This window comes from Pan paniscus, chromosome 13 (assembly GCF_029289425.2).
Source record: "Pan paniscus chromosome 13, NHGRI_mPanPan1-v2.0_pri, whole genome shotgun sequence".
Lineage (NCBI taxonomy): Eukaryota > Metazoa > Chordata > Mammalia > Primates > Hominidae > Pan > Pan paniscus.
Genome location: NC_073262.2, coordinates 120,947,044 through 120,968,060, shown reverse-complemented (window position 1 = coordinate 120,968,060; position 21,017 = coordinate 120,947,044). Strand labels below are relative to the sequence as shown.

The window sequence follows — 21,017 nt, the reverse complement described above, 5'->3', positions numbered from 1 at the left end:
CCCTAAGGTGAGAGCTAGCTGATTTGTCTGCAAGCAGTTGGGTCAAAACCAAGCAGGTTTCCATGGCAATTTGTAGAAATGATTTAGGTAAAGTTTAATCACTGCACTGTCTGCTCTATGTACCCATGGGTTTATATTGATTGGCAATCTGGGCACATGGTTGAAGGGCTTTGCCAACCTTTATTTGTCTTTATGTTCCTTTTTCGTAGGCCTTCTTTTTTTTGGTTTTATTTCTAAATTAGATTTGGCCAACTTACATTTTCATTTCTTCAACAATATTTACTGAATCCTTGCTATTGGCCAGGCACTGAACACACACTGAGCAAGGCAAACTCACTGTCCTTGTGAAGGTTCTATCTAGTAGGACAGACAGGACAATTAACATTTTTTTTTTTCCAGATGGAGTTTCACTCTTGTTGCCTGGGCTGGAGTGCAATGGCGTGATCTTGGCTCACCGCAACCTCCACCTCCCAGGTTCAAGCAATTCTCCTGCCTCAGCCTCCCAAGTAGCTGGGATTACAGGCATGCGACACCACGCCCGGCTAATTTTGTATTTTTAGTAGAGATAGGGTTTCTCCATGTTGATCAGGCTGGTCTAGAGCTCCCGACCTCAGGTGATCTGCCTGCCTCAGTCTCCCAAAGTGCTGGGATTACTGGCGTGAGCCACCGCGCCCAGCCCTTTTTTATTTATATTTATATTTATTTATTTATTTTTTAAAGAGATGAGATCTTGCTCTGTCAGCCAGGCTGGAGTGTGGTGGCTCAGTCACAGCTCACTGAAGCCTGAAACGCTGGGGTTCAAGCGATTTTCCACCTCAGTATCCTGAGTAGCTGGGACTACAGGCATGAGCAGACATGCCCAGCTAATTATTTTCATTATTTTTTTGAAGAGAAGATGTCTTGATTCGCTCCCAGGCTAACACCGACAGTTTCTAACACACAAGAGCACACTCTTAACACCTGGAGACCCCAGTCAAATCACCCAAGTATGATGAGAAAGAGGATATTTGCATAATCTCAAAGTATCTCCTTCACAAAATAACCACTAATTATAAAGGCCATAGAAACCTGGCTGACTCCACCTTAAGCCAGTGATCAAAGTTAATCTCACCAGTAACAATATATAGACATCATTTGCCTCTTGGTATGATGCACCGAGGAGGGCATAAGATCACTTCTGTGGTATTTGTGCCAAAAATGCAAATCCATAATTCTTTTTTTGGGTCTTGCTCTGTCGCCCAGGTCAAGAGTGCGGTGATGTGATCCATAGCTCACTGCAGCCTTAATGTCCTGGGCTCAAGCGATCCTCCCGCCTCAGCCTCCTGAGTAGTTGGGACTACAGGTGCGTGCCACCATGCCAGCTAGTTTTTTAAATTTTTAGTAGAGATGATTGCCCAGGCTCTACTCTTCAAATGTTGCCCAGGCTCTACTCTTCAAATGTATTGACAAGATGAAAGATAGACTGAGAAACTGTCCCAGACTGGAGGAGACCAGGAGATAAATGCAACATGGGATTCTGGACTGGATTCTAGATCAGAGAAAGGGCAACAGCGGGGAAAAATAGTGAATTTGAGTAAGCTCTGAGAGTACTTCATAGGATAGTATTGATGTTAATTTCTTGGTTTTGATGACTGTACTGCGATTATGAAAGACGGTAGTATTCAGGGGCGAGAGGCATATGGGAATGCTATATACTATTTTGACAAGTCTGAAATCATTTCAAAATGAAAAGTTGTGTTTGTTTGTTTTTAGACTGAGACTTGCTCTGTCACCCAGGCAGGAGTGCAGTGGCATGATCTCGGCTCACTGCAACCTCCATCTCCCGGGTTTAAGCAATTCTCCTGCCTCAGCATCCTTAGAAGCTGCTATTACAGGTGCCCGCCACCACGCCCGGCTAATTTTTGTATTTTTAGTAGAGACAGGGTTTCACCATGTTGGCCAGGCTGGTCTGGAACTCCTGACTTCAGGTGATCCACCCGCCTTGGCCTCCCAAAGTGTTGGGATTATAGGTGTGAGCCACGGCGCCTGGCCCAAAATGAAAAGTTAAAAAATAAAATTAAATAAAATCACCCTTTCCTCTGACAGACACCACCTTGCACCGATGCCTGAGTCCCATTCCTGTCTTCATTTCTCGCTACATGGGCTTATGGAAAGAACAGAGGCTCTGGCAACAGAAAGATCTGGGCTCCCATCATAGCCTGGCCCCTGTTGACTCTGTGACCTTGGGCAAGTCATGAGTTTCACAGATGAGGTTCCTCATCTATAACATGGCAATGCTGTGACTTACCCCGAAGGACTGTGTGAAGATTAAGTGCCTAAAATAAGAAAACTAATGTAAAGCACTCAGCCGAGAGCCTGGCAAGTGGAAGATGTTTAGCAACTGTTGTTTCCTTCCCAAATTCAGCCAGGAAGTCCTCCCAGCTGCTAGAGCAGGGTCATGCACATCTGGGAGGGGTGATAAGCTCCCTGCCTCCCCTTACTAAATGCTGATTACATATTCCCAGGTTCTGTCCCTAAGAAAGGACAGATCTGTGCGGGCAGGGACTCTGCACCAAGAAGCCGCAGTAAACAAGGCCCCTCCCTGTCACTCGCTGTATCTGGCAAATACTGTGCATGATGGACACAGTGGAGACAGCAGAAACAAGGCAGAAGGGGTCCTGCTTTCGGGGAGCTTGTAATGTGGGGAAAGGGAGGGCCAACAGACATTAAACCAGAAACCGGATTAGTCAGCAAACTGCCAGTAACTATGGCTGGGGGTGGAAAAGAGTGGCCGGAAGGGAAGAGGCCCTACTGTAGACAGGGTGCCCAGGGAAGGCCTCGTCCCCAGAGGGTGACATTCGTGCTGGAAACTGCAAGACCGAGCCAGCGGCATGGACGGTTCTGGGTGATGTGGCACCAAGGCAGGAGGAGTGTGGAATTTTAGGAATTGTCAGGAGGCCTCGGAGTCTTTGGGCAGGGCTGGAGGGGCCAACAGTGCTGGAGAAGGGGTTGGTGAGGTGGGCAGGGGCCAGGCCATGCAGAGAGTGGAAAATGGCTGGTGGTTGTTAGAACAGGGTGCACAGGATCAGACTCCCTTTCTGAGAGCTCACTGGGCTGCTGAGTGGAGAAAAGGGGCAGGAGGTACCGAGTCATCCAGGTGGGAGAGAGACAGGGGCCTGGATAGAGGGGGTGCTGAAGGTGAAGAGGGTGGGGTGGCAGGGGGATAGGACACCTGTGCCTGGCTTGGATGTGGGCTAGGGACAGGTTGCAGTCCTTGCTGGCCTGAGGTCTTGATCTTTGGGCAAAGCAGGAGAAGGCAGGGCTGAGATGGGGAAGGAGGAAGGGAAGGGGAGAGCAGCCTGAGGACCTAGTGGCTCTCCCCAGCCCTGTGCCCTGCCCTGCCAAGGGCTTCCACAGGACTCTCTAAGCCACTTAGCTTAGGCTCTCCCTCCATCTGCCTGCAGAATTGGTGAGTGACAGTCCCCATGGTCAGCTCCCCATCCTGCTTCTTCTCTTTCTGGGAAAGGCCCCCTGTCCTCGCAGTTGCATTTAGCCCTCTCCCTGGCATATGCAACCAAAACAGGATCCCTCTCAATTTTGCCTTCCACTGCCCCCAGCACAGCCTCACCTGTGGGAACAGGCCCTGGAAACTCACCTAGGGCCTTACAAGAGCCTCTGTCCCCCAGCTCTCTACCTCCAACCCAAACTGCAAAGCACTGGCAAAAAGAAGTTTCTAAAGCGCCGCATTTTGCTGAGGCTTGCTCCTGCTCAAAAGTCTTCAGTGGCTCCTCACTGCTTATTAGCAAATGTCCAACTTCCAGTCAGGCCTTCTGGAAACTGAGACCACAGCAGGCACTGCCTCCTCCCCTCCTGTACCGCCCAGTGATAATCCCATGCTCCCAAGAGTGAAAGGGCGGAAACCCCCTAAATGACTGCCACCAGCAAAATGTACAAATAAATCCCAACATACTCAGACCTTGGAAAACTGCACAGCAAGGGAAACACATGATCTAGAGCAACAGGTTTCAACATTCACAAAGCTCAAGCACGTATTGTTATGCTGAGACATACCACAGAGAAAACAATATGACTATATTCATTAAAAATACAAAAGCATGGCTGGGCGCGGTGGCTCACGCCTGTAATCCCAGTGCTTTGGGAGGCCGAGGTGGGTGGATCACCTGAGGTCAGGAGTTGGAGACCAGTCTGACCAATATGGTGAAACCCCGTCTCTACTAAAAATACAAAAATTAGCCGGGCATGGTGGTGCATGCCTGTAATTCCAGCTACTTGGGAGACTGAGGCAGAACTGCTTGAACCCGGCAGGCAGAGGTTGCAGTGAGCCAAGATTGTGCCACTGCGCTCCAGCCTGGGTGACAGAGCAAGACTCCCTCTAAAATAAAAAAAATAAATAAATAAAAATAAAAATAAAAAGCATGCAAAACAATCCTGTATATTTGTTTTGGGTTTTTTTTTTTTTGAGACAGAGCTTCGCTCTTGTTGCCCAGGCTGGAGTGCAATGGCATGATCTCAGCTCACTGCAACCACCGCCTCCCGGGTTCAAGCGATTCTTCTGCCTCAGCCTCCCGAAGTAGCTGGGATTACAGGTGCCCACTACCACATTTTTTGCATTTTTAGTAGAGATGGGTTTCACTATGTTGGCCAGGCTGGTCTTGAATTCCTGACCTCAGGTGATCCACCTGCCTCGGCCTCCCAAAGTGCTTGGATTACAGGCATCAGCCACCATGTCCGGCTGGAACCTGTGCCCTTCTGTCTCCAATCCCCCACCCCACCTTCCCAGGATGTCACTGCCCCATGTTATGGCCCCTGGTTTCTTAAGCCACTACCAGAGATACGGCTTCTTCTGTTGCTGGAGGCAAGAAGCAGGAACTCACTCCCCTAACCTCAGTTTCCCTTTCTGTCAAATTGAGTGCTCCCTTGCAGGCTGGTCCAGTAAGTTCATGTGACTCACAAGAAAATACTGATGCCCTAGGCCCAGATGTGGGTTCACGCTCTCTCCATGGGCTTCCCAGGCACAGTCAGCAAGCTGGGATCCAGGACAGTGCTTCTCTAAGATGGGCCTTGGCCCACCTATATTAGAATGATCTGGGGGTGCTGGTTAAACAAAAAGATTCTGACCTTCTCCTCCTCCTCCCTCTTCCTAGATTTTGATTCAGCAGTTCTGGGGACAGGAACTACCCATCATCACCTCACCAAAAAGAAAATAAAATTTCCCAATTGGTCCTCTGGGACTTAGGTGGGAGGCAGAAAAACCATTCTGCAAGATGGGGAGCAGCCAGCCTGGGCAAGTGGCAGCTGCCCCAAGGGACCCTCCCTGTGGGGTTACAGCTGCAGACAGCACCAGCACCTCCAGTGTAGGGTCAAAGTGCACCTTCCACTCCTTGCCTCAGTGAGCCAGCAGTTGGTGTCTCTGGTATCTGCATGTGAGCCTCCAGCCCCGTGGGAGGCAATGTGGGACAGCTGGGGACAGTGAGCCACTGCCCCCCCAGATGCCCCTCCCTCTGGCACACAGTGGAAAACACACAATGAAGCTCTTCTCTCCTCCGTGGGGCCATTTCACCATCCTGGGCAGCCCTGAGAGAAGCCTGAAGGTTTTCAAGCCTCTGTCCCAGCTAGGCCCAGGGCCGGCCTCAGGCCAGGGGGAGTAGGAAGGAGGGTGGAGGGCAGGGGAGCAGCATAACAGGGGCTCTGCCTCCCACAGAATGATCTGGAAAGCCCCTATTGCCAGGGTCACCTGCCTTGACTCCTCCCTTCCTCCTACACCCCTTAAATGGCCCTCCGATCCCACAAGGCCCCAGACTCCACTGGGACCCAACAGGCAAGCTCAGGCTGGTGGGGCCCTGGCCGGGGACTGTTCTGGTTTCTCCCTTCATGTCCTCAGGACCCAGACTGCCCAGGCTCTGCATCTCACCAACGACAGGGCACTCCTAATGAAACAGAACTGAAAGTGCCTGTCTGAGAGCTGAGGGACCTGGAGGGCCACCAGGACACAGGGTTCTATGGGACCCGAGGTCTGCTTAGAGGCCCCTCAGGAATGCAGAGAGCAGCTCCATGTTTTGTGCATTCTCAAAACTGAGGAAACTGAAGAAGATAACAAAACAGCTAAAAAGCCCTTGAGGGTAAGGGTTTCCCGAAGTTGCCAGCATGCCTGGGGGCATGGGGACTTCCTCATGTGCAGGAGAGGGACAGGGCTGCTCCGTGGTCAAAAGAGGAGATCCCCAGGTCAGGGTCTGCCATCGCCCTGCCCATCCCAGGACAGGTTCTTCCCCAGACTTCACAGCCCTCTCCAGAGGACGCCCATCTGTCACTGACGGAAGGGGAGGGGCTGCTGAGGGCTCTTGGCTAGGACCAGAAGCACAGTAAGAGCTGGTGGCCTCTCCATGGTCTCAGCCCTGGCTGGGAGGCCTTGGCTAGTTCTGTCTCCATGTGTGTAATCCCAGGCCACCTGCCCGCCAAGGGCTTTGGGCTTTGTTTAGTTTTGGTTTGTTTCTTGTGGCTTTCTCCTTCTCTCCTCGCTCATCCCAATCCCAGGCCTTCCTGATTCGATCAAGCTCCCTGAGCTAGGCCTGAGGGTCCCAGAGGGCCACCAAGGACACAGGGTTCTAGTGGAGCCGGGTCTGCTCCAAGGCCCCTTAGTTTTTGCTTGATTGTTTGTTTTGACACAGAGTCTTGCTCTGTCGTCCAGGCTGGAGTGCAGTGGCGCGATCTCCACTCACTGCAACCTCTGCCTCCCAGTTTGAAGCGATTCTCCTGCCTCAGCCTCCTGAGTAGCTGGGATTACAGGGGTGCGTGACCATGCCCAGTTAATTTTTGTATCTTTTAGTAGAGATGGGGTTTCACCATGTTGACCAGGCTGGTCTCAAACTCTTGGCCTCAAGAAATCCGCCTTCCTTGGCCTCCCAAAGTGCTGGGATTACAGGTGTGAGCCACTGTGCCCGGCCCCAAGGCCCCTTAGGAACACAGAGAGCAGTCAGGAAGGCCGGTCCGTGAACACCTAACTCCAGTACAAGCAAGAATGCGCACGGGAAGCTCGAAGAGGGAAGACAGTGCTGGGGGCGGTCTGGAGACAGAGGTTCATTTTGACTGAGGAGGCCGGGCAGGCTTCATGGAGAAAAGGGCACCTGAGCCAAGCTTTTCATTCATTTATTCATGCACGCATGCATTCATTCAGAAACTTTTTTTCTTTCACATCAGACGGATACCGTGCTGACATCATCACAAGGTTTGAGGGAGGCGCATCTTACCTATGTGTGTGAAAACCCAGTCATACTTAGGAATTACAAAAGGATCATTCAGAGGCATTTAGTAAAGGCCACCTAGGTGCCAGGCACTGTTCTGGAATCTGGGATACAGTCTTGAACAAAGTTTCTCCCCCTGTGTAGCCATATTCTGGTTGGGGGAGAAAAACAATCAACATTTAGTGTGTCCCATGGTGATGTGAACTAGGGGGAACATAAAGCCAGAGAGGGGACAGGGTGCAGGGGTGAGGGTGGTGCTATTTTTATGTGAGGTGGTCAGGGCAGGGCTCTCAAATAAGGCAAAATTTGAGCAGAGACCTGAAGGAAGTGAAGCAGCAAGCCATGTGGAGCCACAGAAAGGCCTGATGGTAGGGTTGTCTTGGTGTATTTGAGGCCTGGGATTACAACCGGCAGAAACAGAATTAGCCCAGACTTCTCAGCTAGGACTGAAGCACCGTGGAGAGGCCACCAGCTGTGGCTGAGGCAGAGGAACAGGCTGAAGGGTGCTAAAAGATGTGGTAAGGATGGGCAGGTCACAGAGGGCCCTGAAGCCACTCTTCGAATGGACTTGGACTTCATGAGAGAGGTGGGAACTCGCTGGAGGAGTTTGAGCAGAGAAGTAATCCATTCCTGACTTAAGTAACAGTTTCCTTTTTTTTTTTTTTTGAGATGGAGTTTCACTCTTATCACCCAGGCTGGAGTGCAATAGCGCAATCTTGGCTCACTGCAACCTCTGCCTCCTGGGTTCAAGCGATTCTCCTGGCTGGCCCAGAGTGGTGGCAGTGGAGGCAGGGAGAAGTGTTCACATTCTGGGTACCTTTGAAGGTGAGCTTTGAAGATGCAACAGAATTTGACAGTAGAGATGTAGGGAGGAAGGAAGGCAGGACAGGTCAGACAGAAGTGCAGGAACAGCTCAGGCCTGGGGGAGATGAAACTGGGCAGGTCTGTAGGGGGTGTGGGAGGGCTGCAAAGGCCTGGGCGAGGGGCGTGGCTCCATACTGTCGGCATTGTGGCTTGCAGAAGGGGACACTTGCTCAGAGCCACACTTTGAAGACCAACCAGGCAGCAGGGGGAAGCTGTGTCAGTGGGGAGAGCAGAGAGCAGCAGGGAGGCATGAGGCTGCTGTGGGTGCTCTGGCCACAGTTCTCCACGGTCCCACAGGCCCCAGAAAGGAAAAGGATCCTGCTTCCCTCCTGCCAGGCTGCGACATGGATAGCCCAGCTGACTGCATCTACCTGGCCTCATTCGGGGGGCTGGGAGGATTCACTCAAGGACCCTTCCATCAGGCTCCTGCCACTCTTGAAATCAAGCCAGTGGGACGCATTGGCCCCAGATAACGGCTTTCCTCTTGCAGAAGTAGAGCAAGCTAGGTCCGTCCCAGGGAGGGTTGCCAGGGTCAGGAAGGACCTTCTATGCCTAGGAATGGAGAGGGGGCTTGGTCAGGGAGGGAAGGCTGTCACTAGGACTGGCTTTCTCCACAGGCCAGCTGCTACCCACCTCCTCGGCTCTGCAAGACACTCCCAGACCTGCCTGTGTCCTATTCGTCTCCCCTCTGCAGACAGAGGCTCTCCTCAAGACTTTGTTCTGCAAAACCCCCACCACTACCCCTAAGAAGGCAAAAGGGCAACTGAGGCATGAAGCAGGGGGCACGCACGGGGGAGTCCCACATTCCTGATCTGACTCCCCAGGCGTATCGTGCTGCTTCTGGGGAGCTTGCCACGGCCTGCCTCCTCCCGGGTTTGGGCCCTTGTTTATATCTGTTCACCTGTGCTTTCCCCTTCCCTGCAGAATAGCGATCAGAACCTGTTCATATCTGGGACCCCACAGTCCTTACCTAGGGCAGCTAGGTGTTCCCTGGCTGAATGAAGGGATGTGGAGTTTCCTGCTGGGTGGTGGGTAGGACAGGCTTGGAAGACAGGGGTGGAATTAAGTAAGGAAGCTCCAGAAGGACACAGGGCCATAGATACTCTCCCACCCAACTCCAGGCCACATCAGGAACACCTGCTAATATTTCCTGAACACTCTTTTTGAGCCAGGCCCTGTGTATTTTAGGTGCGGTTTCATTTGATCTTCACAGGAGCCCTATGAGGTAGGCATCCCCAACCCCACTTTATAGATGCAAACAACCAAGGCACAGAGAAGTTATTTGTCCAAGGTCACATGGCTACTAAGCAACAAAACTAGGATGCAAAAGCAGATTTGTTCGACCCCACATGCTATGTGCTTTGCTACAATCCACACTGTCTCCCAGGCCCCACAGAGCCCCAAATGCATGTGTCTCACCAGTTTCACCTGTGGCCACTGTGCGCAGTTATCCTCATCCTAAGACAATTGTAGTTATGGTTAAGGAAAGCCTTTTATTAAATTGCCAAACACCAGGGATGATGATTACTAATGATAACATGGCCAACAGCTCTCCTCCTGGTGAGCCTGGTGTTTCCATCATTGCCTTTCCACCCCCAGTAGAATCCTCTATTTGCGATCCTCCCAGCCACACCTTCAGGTTGGTAGTGCATGTGCCCTCCCCCTCCCCATCATGTCCTGTCCCATTCCGTTCCCCCTCCCTCCCCATCCTTCCTGGAGGCACCCCTAGCACCAACACCTGCCCATTTCCCCCCTACAGTTTCCTGCAAATATCCCCTTTCCCTCCCAGCAGCCAGCAGCATCTCCCCCTGGGGACTGGACTGATTGTTTCCCAGACTATGAGGAGCAGGGTCTGGAATTCTGACTCCAGGCGCACCCTTCTCTCTGCAAATTTGAGGAGTGGATTCCAAAGCAACCTTGAAATCCAGACACAGGAAAGCCTGTAGAAATACTGCATTTTGAAGAAGCTCTCCAATGATTAGAGTTTTGGAGATTTGTAAAGTCCCAAGTCTCAAGTTCCAGGCATACCCATACCCTCAAGATTCTGAGATAGTGATCCTGGCATTCTGATCTCAGGAATTCTGATTCCAGTTCCTTATGGAAACTTCTATTTTCCACTTCCTCAGGCCATTTGTACGACCTCAAACTTACTAATTTTGAAAGCTAGAAGTAGATTTAAAAATCTTTCCCCAGATAAGGCTGTAAAATTCCCAGAAATTTTGTGGGGAGAAAATGTTTTCATTAAAAATCCCAAATATGGGCTGGGCACAATGGCTCCCACCTGTAATCCCAGCACTTTGGGAGGCCAAGGTGGGCAGATCATGAGGTCAGGAGTTGAAGACCAGCCTGACCAACATGATGAAACCCCATCTCTACTGAAAATACAAAAATTAGCTGGGTATGGTAGCAGGTGCCTGTAGTCGCAGCTACTCAGGAGGCTGAGGCAGGAGAATTGCTTGAACCTGGGAGGCGGAGGTTGCAGTGAGCTGAGATTGTGCCACTGCACCACTCCAGCCTAGGGAACAGAGCAAGAGCCCGTCTCAAAAAAAAAAAAAAAAAAAAAAAAAAAAAAGGCCGGGTGCGGTGGCTCATGCCTGTAATCCCAGCACTTTGGGAGGCTGAGGTGGGCAGATCATGAGGTCAGGAGTTTGCAACCAGCCTGACCAACACGGTGAAACCCTGTTTCACCATGCCGAGATCACGCCATTGCATTCCAGCCTGGGTGACAGAGTGAGACTCCGTCTCAAAAAAAAAAAAAAAGAAAAAAAGAAAATTATTTAGATACCTTCATGTTTGGGATTTTCTTTTTCTTTTTCTTTTTTTTGTTTTTTGAGACGGAGTCTCACTCTGTCGCCCAGGCTGGAGTGCAATGGCTGCGATCTCGGCTTACTGCAACCTCCCTCTCCCAGCTTCAAGCAATTCTCCTGCCTCAGCCTCCTGAGTAGCTGGGATTACAGGCGCTCACCACCGTGCCCAGCTAATTTTTGTATTTTTAGTAGAGATGGCGTTTCACCATGTTGGCCAGGCTGGTCTCGAACTCCTGACCTCAGGAGAGCCACCTGCCTCAGCCTCCCAAAGTGCTGGGATTACAGGCGTGAGCCACCGCACCTGGCCTAAATATTTTTCAATCTCATTATTTTAATGCAACGTGCAGAGCAATGGTAACTTACTTGGCACATTATCTAAACTGCGACCAAGGTTTAGGATATTAGAGATGTGAATGCCCCAAAAGGCACAAACACAAGATTCCCACCCCACCCTCCAGCACCATGTTTTTCTAGTTTTCCTGCCTTTATATCTGCATTTCTTAGACTGTGAGTGGAATCCTGGGCCTGAAGCTTCTGGGCGTGTGGGGTGGTCTGGGGAGGAGAGGGTGAATTGCACAATGTCTGCTCGGAAGCTCGGGAAATTCCCAGGCTTAGGCTCTCCCCACAACCTGGCCTGTGGCCAGGGCTCTCACAATTCCCATCCCCAACATTACTGTCCCTAAACTGGGGCTTGAGGTCCTGACCCATGGCCAGGCTGGTAGTAGGAAGGGGACAGGGGCCCTCGGAGGCCTGTCTTCTTCCCTGCCTCTCAGTGTCCCTGGGGCTGAACAGTGCTTGCTAGGCACCACCCTCCCCTGGGGCCAGGAAGGAAGGGGTAGAGGGAGGCAGGAGGGCAGAGTGAGCGGGGGAGGGTCGATGGAGACAAATCACTGGAAAAGTGGGCAGAGTCAGTGGGGTCAGATTTCACAGCCTGGGGCTTCCACACGGGCCAGGCTTTGGTTAGAAGGAAAGGGACATACTGGAATCCAACAGGGTTGGGACTCTTGCTTGGGACAGAAGAACCTAACTTGACTGGTGAGGAGTTGGATGCTGGGGAGTGGGACAAGGACATACGAAAGGAGTTGGCGGTTTTAAATGTCAGACGGTGGGAGGCATTCCTTCTCTCCGGCACTTGCCATCGGAGCCCGGGCATCTGCTGACCTCACCCCCGGACAGGGACGGTCTTCCCAGCCTGGCTCCTGCACTATCCCCCTGTCCAGCTTCCTGGTCTCCAGCCCCTTCTGTGGCACTTTTCTCCAGATGTCCTCTCACGCCCTCCTTCCGTGGCCACCCTGGCCCGCCTCTCCGATCCTCCTTCCCCAGCTTATCCCAACTGTCCAGCCCCCCAAATCCCTCAGGCCCCCCAACTCAGTGGCTTCTCCAGTCCGTCTCCTCGATCCCTCTTCCCTTAGACCAAGCCCCTTCCTAACCGCCACGCCCACCCCCAGCTCCAGCCCCCGCCTCCCAGTCCCCTCTCCCAGCGCGCCCGCCTCCCGAGCCCGCACGCTTCGGAGCCCGGGCACTAACCCGATTCGGAAGAGCAGCCGCTGGCTGTGCGCCATGAGCAGACCGCGGAGGCCCCGCCGCGCTCGGCAGCCGCGGGGGCTCACAAGTAGGACGAGGACAATGACGAGGAGGAGCCAGCAGCCGGCGACCCACTGCCACGCCGCGGGCCAGCCCTGCCAAGCCATGCTGGGGGCAGGCGCGCGCCGGCCGGGCGGGGCTCGGCGTTGCTAGGCAACGGCCCAGCCCCGGCCCCCCGCGGGGAACCTGCCTGCCGGCTCTGGACGTGGGGGCGTTGTGGCCCCGCCCCGCCCATTGACCTCTCCTTTGGACCCGCCCCCTCACCACCTCCAGCCGGGCAAGCACCCCGAAGGCCACCCGGCTTGGGGGGCGGCCTGGCTCCGCCCCCGGCTGGCGGCCAGGAGGCGGGGCCACAGCGGGCCGCGAGCCTGCGCTGATCGGGGTCCACAGTCGCCTGAGCCCTGGGAAGGGGCAGGAGCTCGCAGTTCGCCCCGCCCGCCTCCCCGTCCAGGGCACTGCTACACTTTCTCAACTGGCAGAAACCTGAGAGATCATCTGGGTCAGCTGCCATTCATGGATTTATTCATTCGCCGAATTACTTTTCTAGCTCCTCCTATGTACTTGGCACTCTGCCAGGCTCTGAGGAGGATGTAAGGGTCAAAGGCACACTGTCTGCATTCCTGGAGCCCACAGTCCGGAATCTAGTGAGGCGACGAACCAAATAAGCAAGCAAACAAAATTATATCTGTTTATGCATACACATACATATGCGCGTGATAAATTGCGAAAGGAAGTCAAGGAGGGGGCAATGATATGGAGCACAGAGAGGGCCAGCTTAGATGGGGGAGGGCCTCCCCAGCGGACGACATATAAGTCCTGCCCTGAAGGATAGGAAGAGGCCACACAAGCTCTGGAGGAGCAACATGACCTAGGATATGTAGCCATGGGTGGCACAGAGGGGCCTAGGGCTGGGGCATTCCCACTCCCAAACCCAGGGCGATTTCCACATCACCGTTCCCAGCTCCCTCACTGCTGCCCTCCTGATGGATTCTAGAAGTTGTTAAGGTCCCTGGAATGGAAGCAGGTGTGAGGACAGGCGTGGTGGTGGTGAAATCTACAAATTTAGGCACAGGAGCCAGGGCTGGGCTTGTTTTGGCTCCAGCCCTAGCTCTGGCCCAGGACAGGAAGGGAAGGAAATGCTCTAAAGAGTCAAGCTCGGCCAGGCGCGGTGGCTCACGCCTGTAATCCCAGCACTTTGGGAGGCCGAGGGGGGCGGATCACGTGAGGTCGGGAGTTGGAGACCAGCTTGACCAACATGGAGAAACCCCGTCTTTACTAAAAATACAAAATTAGCCAGGCATGGTGGCGCCTGCCTGTAATCCTAGCTACTCGGGAGGCTGAGACAGGAGAATCGCTTGAACCCAGGAGGCAGAAGTTGCGGTGAGTCGAGATCGTGCCATTGCACTCTAGAGCAAGACTCCGGCTCAAAAAAAAAAAAAAAAAAAAAAAGAGTCAAGCTCGGCCGGGAGCGGTGGCTCACGCTTAATCCCAGCACTTTGGGAGGCTGAGGCCGGCGGATCGCTAGGTCAAGAGATCGAGACCATCCTGGCTAACACGGTGAAACCCCGTCTCTACTAAAAATACAAAATTAGCCTGGCATGGTGGCATGCGCATGTAGTCCCAGCTACTCGGGAGCCTGAGGCAGGAGAATCGCTTGAACCCGGGAGGTGGAGGTTGCAGTGAGCTGAGATTGTGACACTCCAGCCTAGGTGACAGGGCGAGACTCCGTCTCAAAAAAAAAAAAAAAAAAAAAAGTCAAGCTCACCTCTGCTGCTGCTGGGAGATTCTGGGAGGGAGATGGGTGAGGGATATGTTAAATTATCTTCAAACTGAATTGTAATTCCAATACCTGAATCTGGGTTTAATCCAGAAAACCCAGACAGACATGGAGTTTCTTCTATGTGGGTACATCTTGAGGGACAGAGCCTATGGCCTGCTCCCTCCCTGTCTCCTCGCCTGTAATTAGGTTGCTTCTCAGTGCCTGGCATATAAAGGGCTGGTACAGCAGAGGAGGCAGAGGAGTGAGAAAACTGATAAGCCAATTTGCAGATGACCCTTGTAGGATGCAGGAGTTTGCATCGCCGTGTCTGTGTCTGTACATGCAAAGTGAAGGATCATGGAGGCATCATCAAAAGTCATTGTGCACACAACTTTCTGCAGGTAAGGCTGTGCCAAGTAAGGCTATATCAGGCATTCTATCAAGAAATTAAAATGCAGTCCTGTAATCTGAAACAGGAAATGCATGCTCAAGCATGAGCTTGTAGAGAACACAGAGATGACCAAATTCTAAATCTCAAGCCAGACAATTAACAAGATTATAGATAATAAATCCAAGATATGTTTGATGAAACATATGGAGTCAAGGCGGGACTGGGAAAAGGAGTGAGGGTGAGTGTTTTAGGGGAGTCATGCAGGCCCAGGGAGCCATAACCCCACCCTTAGACTGTTCTGGAAGACTTCTAATGTCTGCTGCAAGTGGGCTTTAGTTTCACTTCCTCTGCCATAAGAATTTTCTATCCCATCCAGGCTGATGCCTTATTATTACCCCTCTCCTGCACTTTATACCCTAGAATACTTAACTACTTAGGTATTGTCTCAAGCTATCATATTGTTTCACACCCCCATGCCTTTGCACATACTGTGCCTTCTGCGTGGAGTGCCATTTATCCTTTGTTCCCCAAAGACTCAAATTGGGTGTGATCTCTCCAAGAAAGCTCTTCTTGAACCCTCCCAGCAGGATCCTTCATGGGCTTAAGCATGTCCCCTTTTGTGCCAACTCTGGGTCTTATTCATACTTTTTTTTAAAAATAGAGACAGGGTCTCACTCTGTCACTCAGGCTGGAGTGCAGTGGCACAATCATAGCTCACTGCAGCCTCAAACTCCAGGGTTCAAGCAATCCTCCCGCTTCAGCCTCCTCGGTAGTTGGGACTCCAGGCATGAGCCACAGGCTCTGGCCTGCATATTTTCAAATAGCTAGAAGGGCAGACTTTGAATGTTCCCAGCACAAAGAAATGATCAATGTTTGAGGTGATGGATATGCTAATTACCTTGATTTGATCATTACGCATTGTATACATGTATCAAACTATCATACTGTGCCCCATAAATATGTACAATTATTGTGTGTCAATTAAAAATAGTAATAAAAGCAAAAAAGAGTAGGGCCAAGGATTTAATTTATTCATCTTCAACTCTCCAGTGTCTGGTATAGTGCCAGGTACATATTAAATACTCACAAACGTTCTTTGAAATGTCAGACTCCTAACCGTATCCCACAAAGCCCCTGCTCAATAGGGCCCAGCCTGTCTCTTCAACCTCCTCAGATGCCTTTCCCTTGTCACCACGGACCAGCCACACTTCCTCAAATGTGCCACGCTCATTCCCACCTCAGGGCCTTTGCCTATGCTCCCTCCCCTTGAAACATTCCTTCCCCAGTTCTCTGAATTGGAGGCAGCTTCTTAGCTGTTGGGTGTCAGCTCAAATGCCAACCCCTCCATGTGGAAATAACCTGTATCTTGAGCTGAGTGCTGGCTACATGGCATATGCCAGTGGCTTTCAACAGTGGCGATTTCGCCTCCCAGAAGATATATGGCAATGTCTGGGGACATTTTTGATGGTCACAACTGTGTGGGGAGGAATGTTACTGACATTTAGTGGGTAGAGGCCAGGGATGCTGCTAAACATCCTATAATACACAAGACAGGGCTGAGCATGATAGCTCACGCCTGTAATCCCAGTACTTTGGGAGGCTGAGGTGGGCAGATCACGAGGTCAGGAGTTTGAGACCAGCCTGACCAACACAGTGAAACCCCGTCTCTACTAAAAATACAAAAATTAGCCAGGTATGGTGGTGTGTGCCTGTAATCCCAGCTACTCAGGAGGCTGAGGCAGGAGAACTGCTTGAACCTAAGAGGCGGAGGTTGCAGTGAGCCAAGATCATGCCACGGCACTCCAGCCTGGGTGATAAAGCAATACTCCATCTCAAAAAAAAAAAAAAAAAGACAAACAAGAAAGACAGTCCCCAGGACAAATGGCCCCAATGTCTGCAGTACAGAGGTTGAGAGTCTGACATATGCAAATTGAAAAACTCGCCAAGTTGTACATTAAAGATTTGTGCACGGCCAGGTGCAGTGGTTCACGCCTATAATCCCAACACTTTGGGAGGCTGATGAGGGCGGATCACAAGGTCAGGAGTTCGAGACCAGCCTGGCCAACATAGTGAAACCCCGTCTCTACTAAAAATACAAAAGTTAGCCGGGTATGGTGGCACAAGCCTCTTGTCTCAGCTACTCGGGAGGCTGAGGCAGGAGAGTCACTTGAACCCAGGAGGTGGAGGTTACAGTGAACCGAAATCATACCATTGCATCCAGCCTGGGCGACAGAGCAAGACTCTGTCTCAAAAAAAAAAAAAAAAAAAAAAAGGAAAAAAAAAGAAAAGATTTGTGCACTTTACTATATGTAAAGTATACATCAAATTAAAGAAAAAATGTTACTCCCTCTATGAGGCCTTTGCTCACCACCTCCTCACTCTCTATTACTAATATTACTGTGCTTACGTCCTTCACTTTCATAGCACTTTTCACAATGTGATGTTATTTTGTGGATCTTTTCTGTTACTCCCACTGGAATGTTAGCCCCATGAAGTCAGGGAGGGACCTATGTTGGCACCACTGTATTCCCAGTGGTGTCAATAATACCTGGCCCAGAGCAGGTGTTCAGTTAAGTATCTGCTGAATGAATGAGTGAATGACAGAAACAAGGCATGAATGAATGACAATTTATGTTTTGCCACCAAGCACTGTGACTGTCCAGAGACTGGAGCCCTCTTGCTCTGACTAGTGGGCTCAGTGCCCACAGGAGAGCTGTACAGAAGCCAAACCCCACTCAGAAGGGTGGATCATGGAAGGGAGTCAGAACAAGCCTGGTGGCGGCAGGCGCTTCATAATATCAGAGGAAGCTGCAGGAGAACCATGGCTAAAGAACCCATGCACTCCAGGGCTTTGGCCGTGACTTCTCCCCTGAGCAGCTTGAGGCGCACTGCCAAGGCTAAAGTTTGCTTCTGCCACTCTCTTAGGAGAGACACCTTCATAACCCGAGTCGGGTGCCTGGCGATCATGCAGGTCTGGCCTGTGATGTGGGTTCCTGGGTTGGGGTGGGGGTTCTTGTGTCTCCTCCTTGTTCCACCTGTCATCCCAGGCTGCCTGTCCCTGGTGTCTGAATCTTGCCTTCCCTACTGGCCTGAGAGGTTCCCTTAGAATGGAGAGCCTGCCTCCATCTTTGCACTGTGGCTCATGCTTGATGACTGGTGCTTGGTTGGCATTCAGGAAATCACTGGTGATGATGATGATGATGATGACAGTGACGATGGTGATGATGACGAAACAATCATGAAGGAGCTGAGATGGTTGGAGCTGTTTAAATGTTAGAGAAAAGAGACATCTTGTCAGACCTGGGTGGAGAAATTAGTTCAGTTTAGAAAAGTGAACCCAGTGCAGAAGTGGTGACTGGGATAATCTGGCCTCTGCTTAGCCCAGTCCATCCCCTCATCTGTTATCCCCAACCAAAGCTCACTTTCCCTCGTGGACCATTTTCTCATGGACTCCCGTCTGAGCCATTTTGCTGTACCCTGCAGAACTCTGGTTTGGTCTGAAACAAATCCTTCCCCAACGTCCTCTGCCTTCTCACAGAGCTCCCAGCCTGTCTGGACTGAATATGATCCCTGTCTTCTATTCCCTCCCTTCTCTCTCACTGCCCTGCCTTCTGCAGTGGAAGCCTTTAGTCTCCTACATTGTCTCCAGGTTGGAAAGGGATGCACTAGCAATAGTCCAGGCCAAGGCCATTGCTCTTCCTGACTCATGTACAAACTTCTTTCCACCGCTCCTCATCAGTCCCATACACTGATCAGCCCAGACTCTCTAAGGATTTCAACACCTGTTTTTAGTCTTCCTGCCTGATTCCTGCCATCAGGTAATTCCAACAAGCATGGCTCATTCAACATCATAGCACAGCAGTTTTCAAGTGTTAGGGAGCCTAGGAACCACTCAGGGAGCTTGTAAAAATACGGAATTCTGGTCCGTCCCCCAGAGATTCAAACTTAGTAGGTTTGGCTGGGGCCCAAGAGTGTGCATTTCGCATAGGTGGTTCTGAACTCTGCCTTGACCTCAGTTCCTGACTTCAATTCCAATGCCTTCAACATAATTCAGCAGCTTGCTCACATGGCCACACCCTAGATTCACCTGGAACTTCTCTGCCTCTGAGAACCTAAATTCCAATGTCCTTTTCCCTGATCCCCTCCCATCCCCAGTACACATGGACCTCCAGTTCCAGCTCCTCAGGCAGTTTGTTTTCTTCCAGACCTTCAGCCCCTCTTGCACCTATATTTGAACTTAGGCTCAATCCCTTGAACTACTTACCACCTGTTAGCTTCCTGATCCCCTGACCCCCTTGACCTCCAGCCTTAACCTACCAACCTTCAGACCTACCTGAACCAACCTGACAGTCTCCTACCTCACGGACAGGGCTGAAGAAAACTGCTGTGTCACATGACTCAGGGCTGCGATGTTTCAGGCCAACCCAAGTCCCTGATACCAGTGCTTGGCAGTTCCATTGTGCTGAGGCCCCATCTCATCTGCAGTTGTTATTCCAAACCTCAAGCCCCAACGTCATTTCCTTTACTTTCAACAAATATCCTTCTTAGAGAAAACAATTTCTGTGACTACCTACCCCTCTACACATTTTGCAATTTTCCTCAGCCTAAGAGCAAATTCCAGTATCTCCCTGCCTTAAAAACTTCCTGGCCGGGCACAGTGGCTCATGCCTGTAATCCCAGCACTTTGGGAGGCCAAGGCAGGCAGATTGCCTGAGCTCAGGAGTTCGAAACCAGCCTGGGCAACAAGGTGAAACCCTGTCTCTACTAAAAATACAAAAAATTAGCTGGATATGGTGGCAGGTGCCTATAATCCCAGCTACTTGGGAAGCTGAGGCAGGATAATCACTTGAACCTGGGAGGTGGAGGTTGCAGTGAGCTGAGATCGTGCCACTGCACTCCAGCCTGGGTGACAGAGTGAGACTCTGTCTCAAAAAAAAAAAAAAAAAAAAAAAGAAAGAAAGAAAGAAAAAAATCTTCCCTTGACCTTGTGCCATTTTCTAGACTCCGTTCTGCCTTTATCTCAACACAATCTAGTTTCCTGAAAGGCTGTCTCCAAAGGTGTGGTAGATGGCATTTCAGTTTCCAGTTCTTCATCTCTCACTGTAAACATACCGTTCACCCCGTGACTGTGCATCACTTCAATGGAGGCGAGGTATATCTTCCCACGCCACTGATGTTGCTGGTCTAAGGGAGATGAAAGGCACATGGAGCCACCTGGATCCCACTCACAGCTTGGAAGTCAACCCAGCCCAGCAGAGCCCAAGCTAGATCAGCTAAAGCTCAGCCTGCCCACAGATGCATGAGCAAGATACATGCTTATGATTGTAGGCTTCTGAGTTTTGAACTGGCTTCTTATGCAGCATTACTGCAATAATAGTTAACAGTGACAGAGGGAAACAGAATATTAATGATGCTGGAAAGACATGATGGATGAGTGACTAGCTATTTACAAAAGAGCAATTTAGACTCGTGCCTCACAGAATCCACCAAAATAAATTCTACCCGAATTAAAGGGTTAAGGATATAAAATTAAACCACAGAAAATTAGAAGAAAATGAAAGACATGTTCAATCTGGATAGCAGAGGATTTTCTAAAGCTAAAAATAACAAATGCGTCATTCTAATTTTCCTGAATAGGCGTATGTTATTCTTAAAGGCACTTATTATTCCTATTATTCCTTAAAGGCATACATTATTCAGAAAAAAGCAACAGAAGATCTAACAAGGGAAATAATTACTGTTTTAGTTACTTTAAAATTTAAAACCTTGGCCGGGCGCCATGGCTCATGCCTGGAATCCCAGCACTTTGGGAGGCCGAGGCGGGTGGATCACGAGGTCAAAGAGATTGAGACCATCCTGGCCAACATGGTGAAACCCCGTCTCTACTAAAAATACAAAAATTAGCTGGGCGTGGTGGCGCGTGCCTGTAGTCCCAGCTACTTGGGAGGCTGGGGCAGGAGAATCGCTTGAACCTGGGAGGCAGAGGTCACAGTGAGCTGAGATCACGCCACTGCACTCCAGCCTGGTGACACAGCGAGACTGTCTCAAAAAAGAAAGAAAGAAAGGAAGGAAGGAAGGAAAGAGAGAGAGAGAAAGAAAGAAAGAAAGAAAGAAAGAAAGAAAGAAAGAAAGAAAGAAAGAAAGAGAAAGGAAGAAAGAAAGGGAAAGAAAGAAAGAAAGAAGGAAAGAAAGAAAGAAAGAAAACCTCAGGTGGGCATAGTGGCTCATGCCTGGAATCCCAGCACTTCGGGAGACTGAAGCAGGTGGATCACTTGAGGCCAGGAGTTCAAGGCCAGCCTGTCCAAAGTGGTGAAACCCCATCTCTGCTAAAAATACAAAAATTAGCAGGGCATGGTGGCAGGCGTCTGTAATCC

At 50.9% G+C, this 21,017-nt stretch overlaps 1 protein-coding gene and 1 non-coding gene across 3 annotated transcripts in view; both read right to left on the bottom strand.

The window, feature by feature from the left end:
- The window catches only part of PNKD (PNKD metallo-beta-lactamase domain containing), a 76,367-nt gene that overhangs the window by 10,960 nt on the left and 44,390 nt on the right, over window positions 1-21,017 (bottom strand). The window contains exon 1 of one of the 2 annotated variants that reach the window (XM_003818603.5): window positions 12,437-12,950. The exons of the other annotated variant lie outside the window; for it this stretch is intronic. Coding sequence (XP_003818651.2) covers window positions 12,437-12,600 — 164 coding nt within the window. The 5' untranslated portion in view covers window positions 12,601-12,950. Of the gene's footprint in view, window positions 1-12,436; window positions 12,951-21,017 lie in introns of those variants that run through there. 2 annotated transcript variants of the gene reach the window in all.
- Window positions 7,189-7,289, bottom strand: LOC112439211 (small nucleolar RNA U13). Its single transcript, XR_003027506.1, has one exon. It is a non-coding gene; the product is annotated as a small nucleolar RNA U13 (small nucleolar RNA).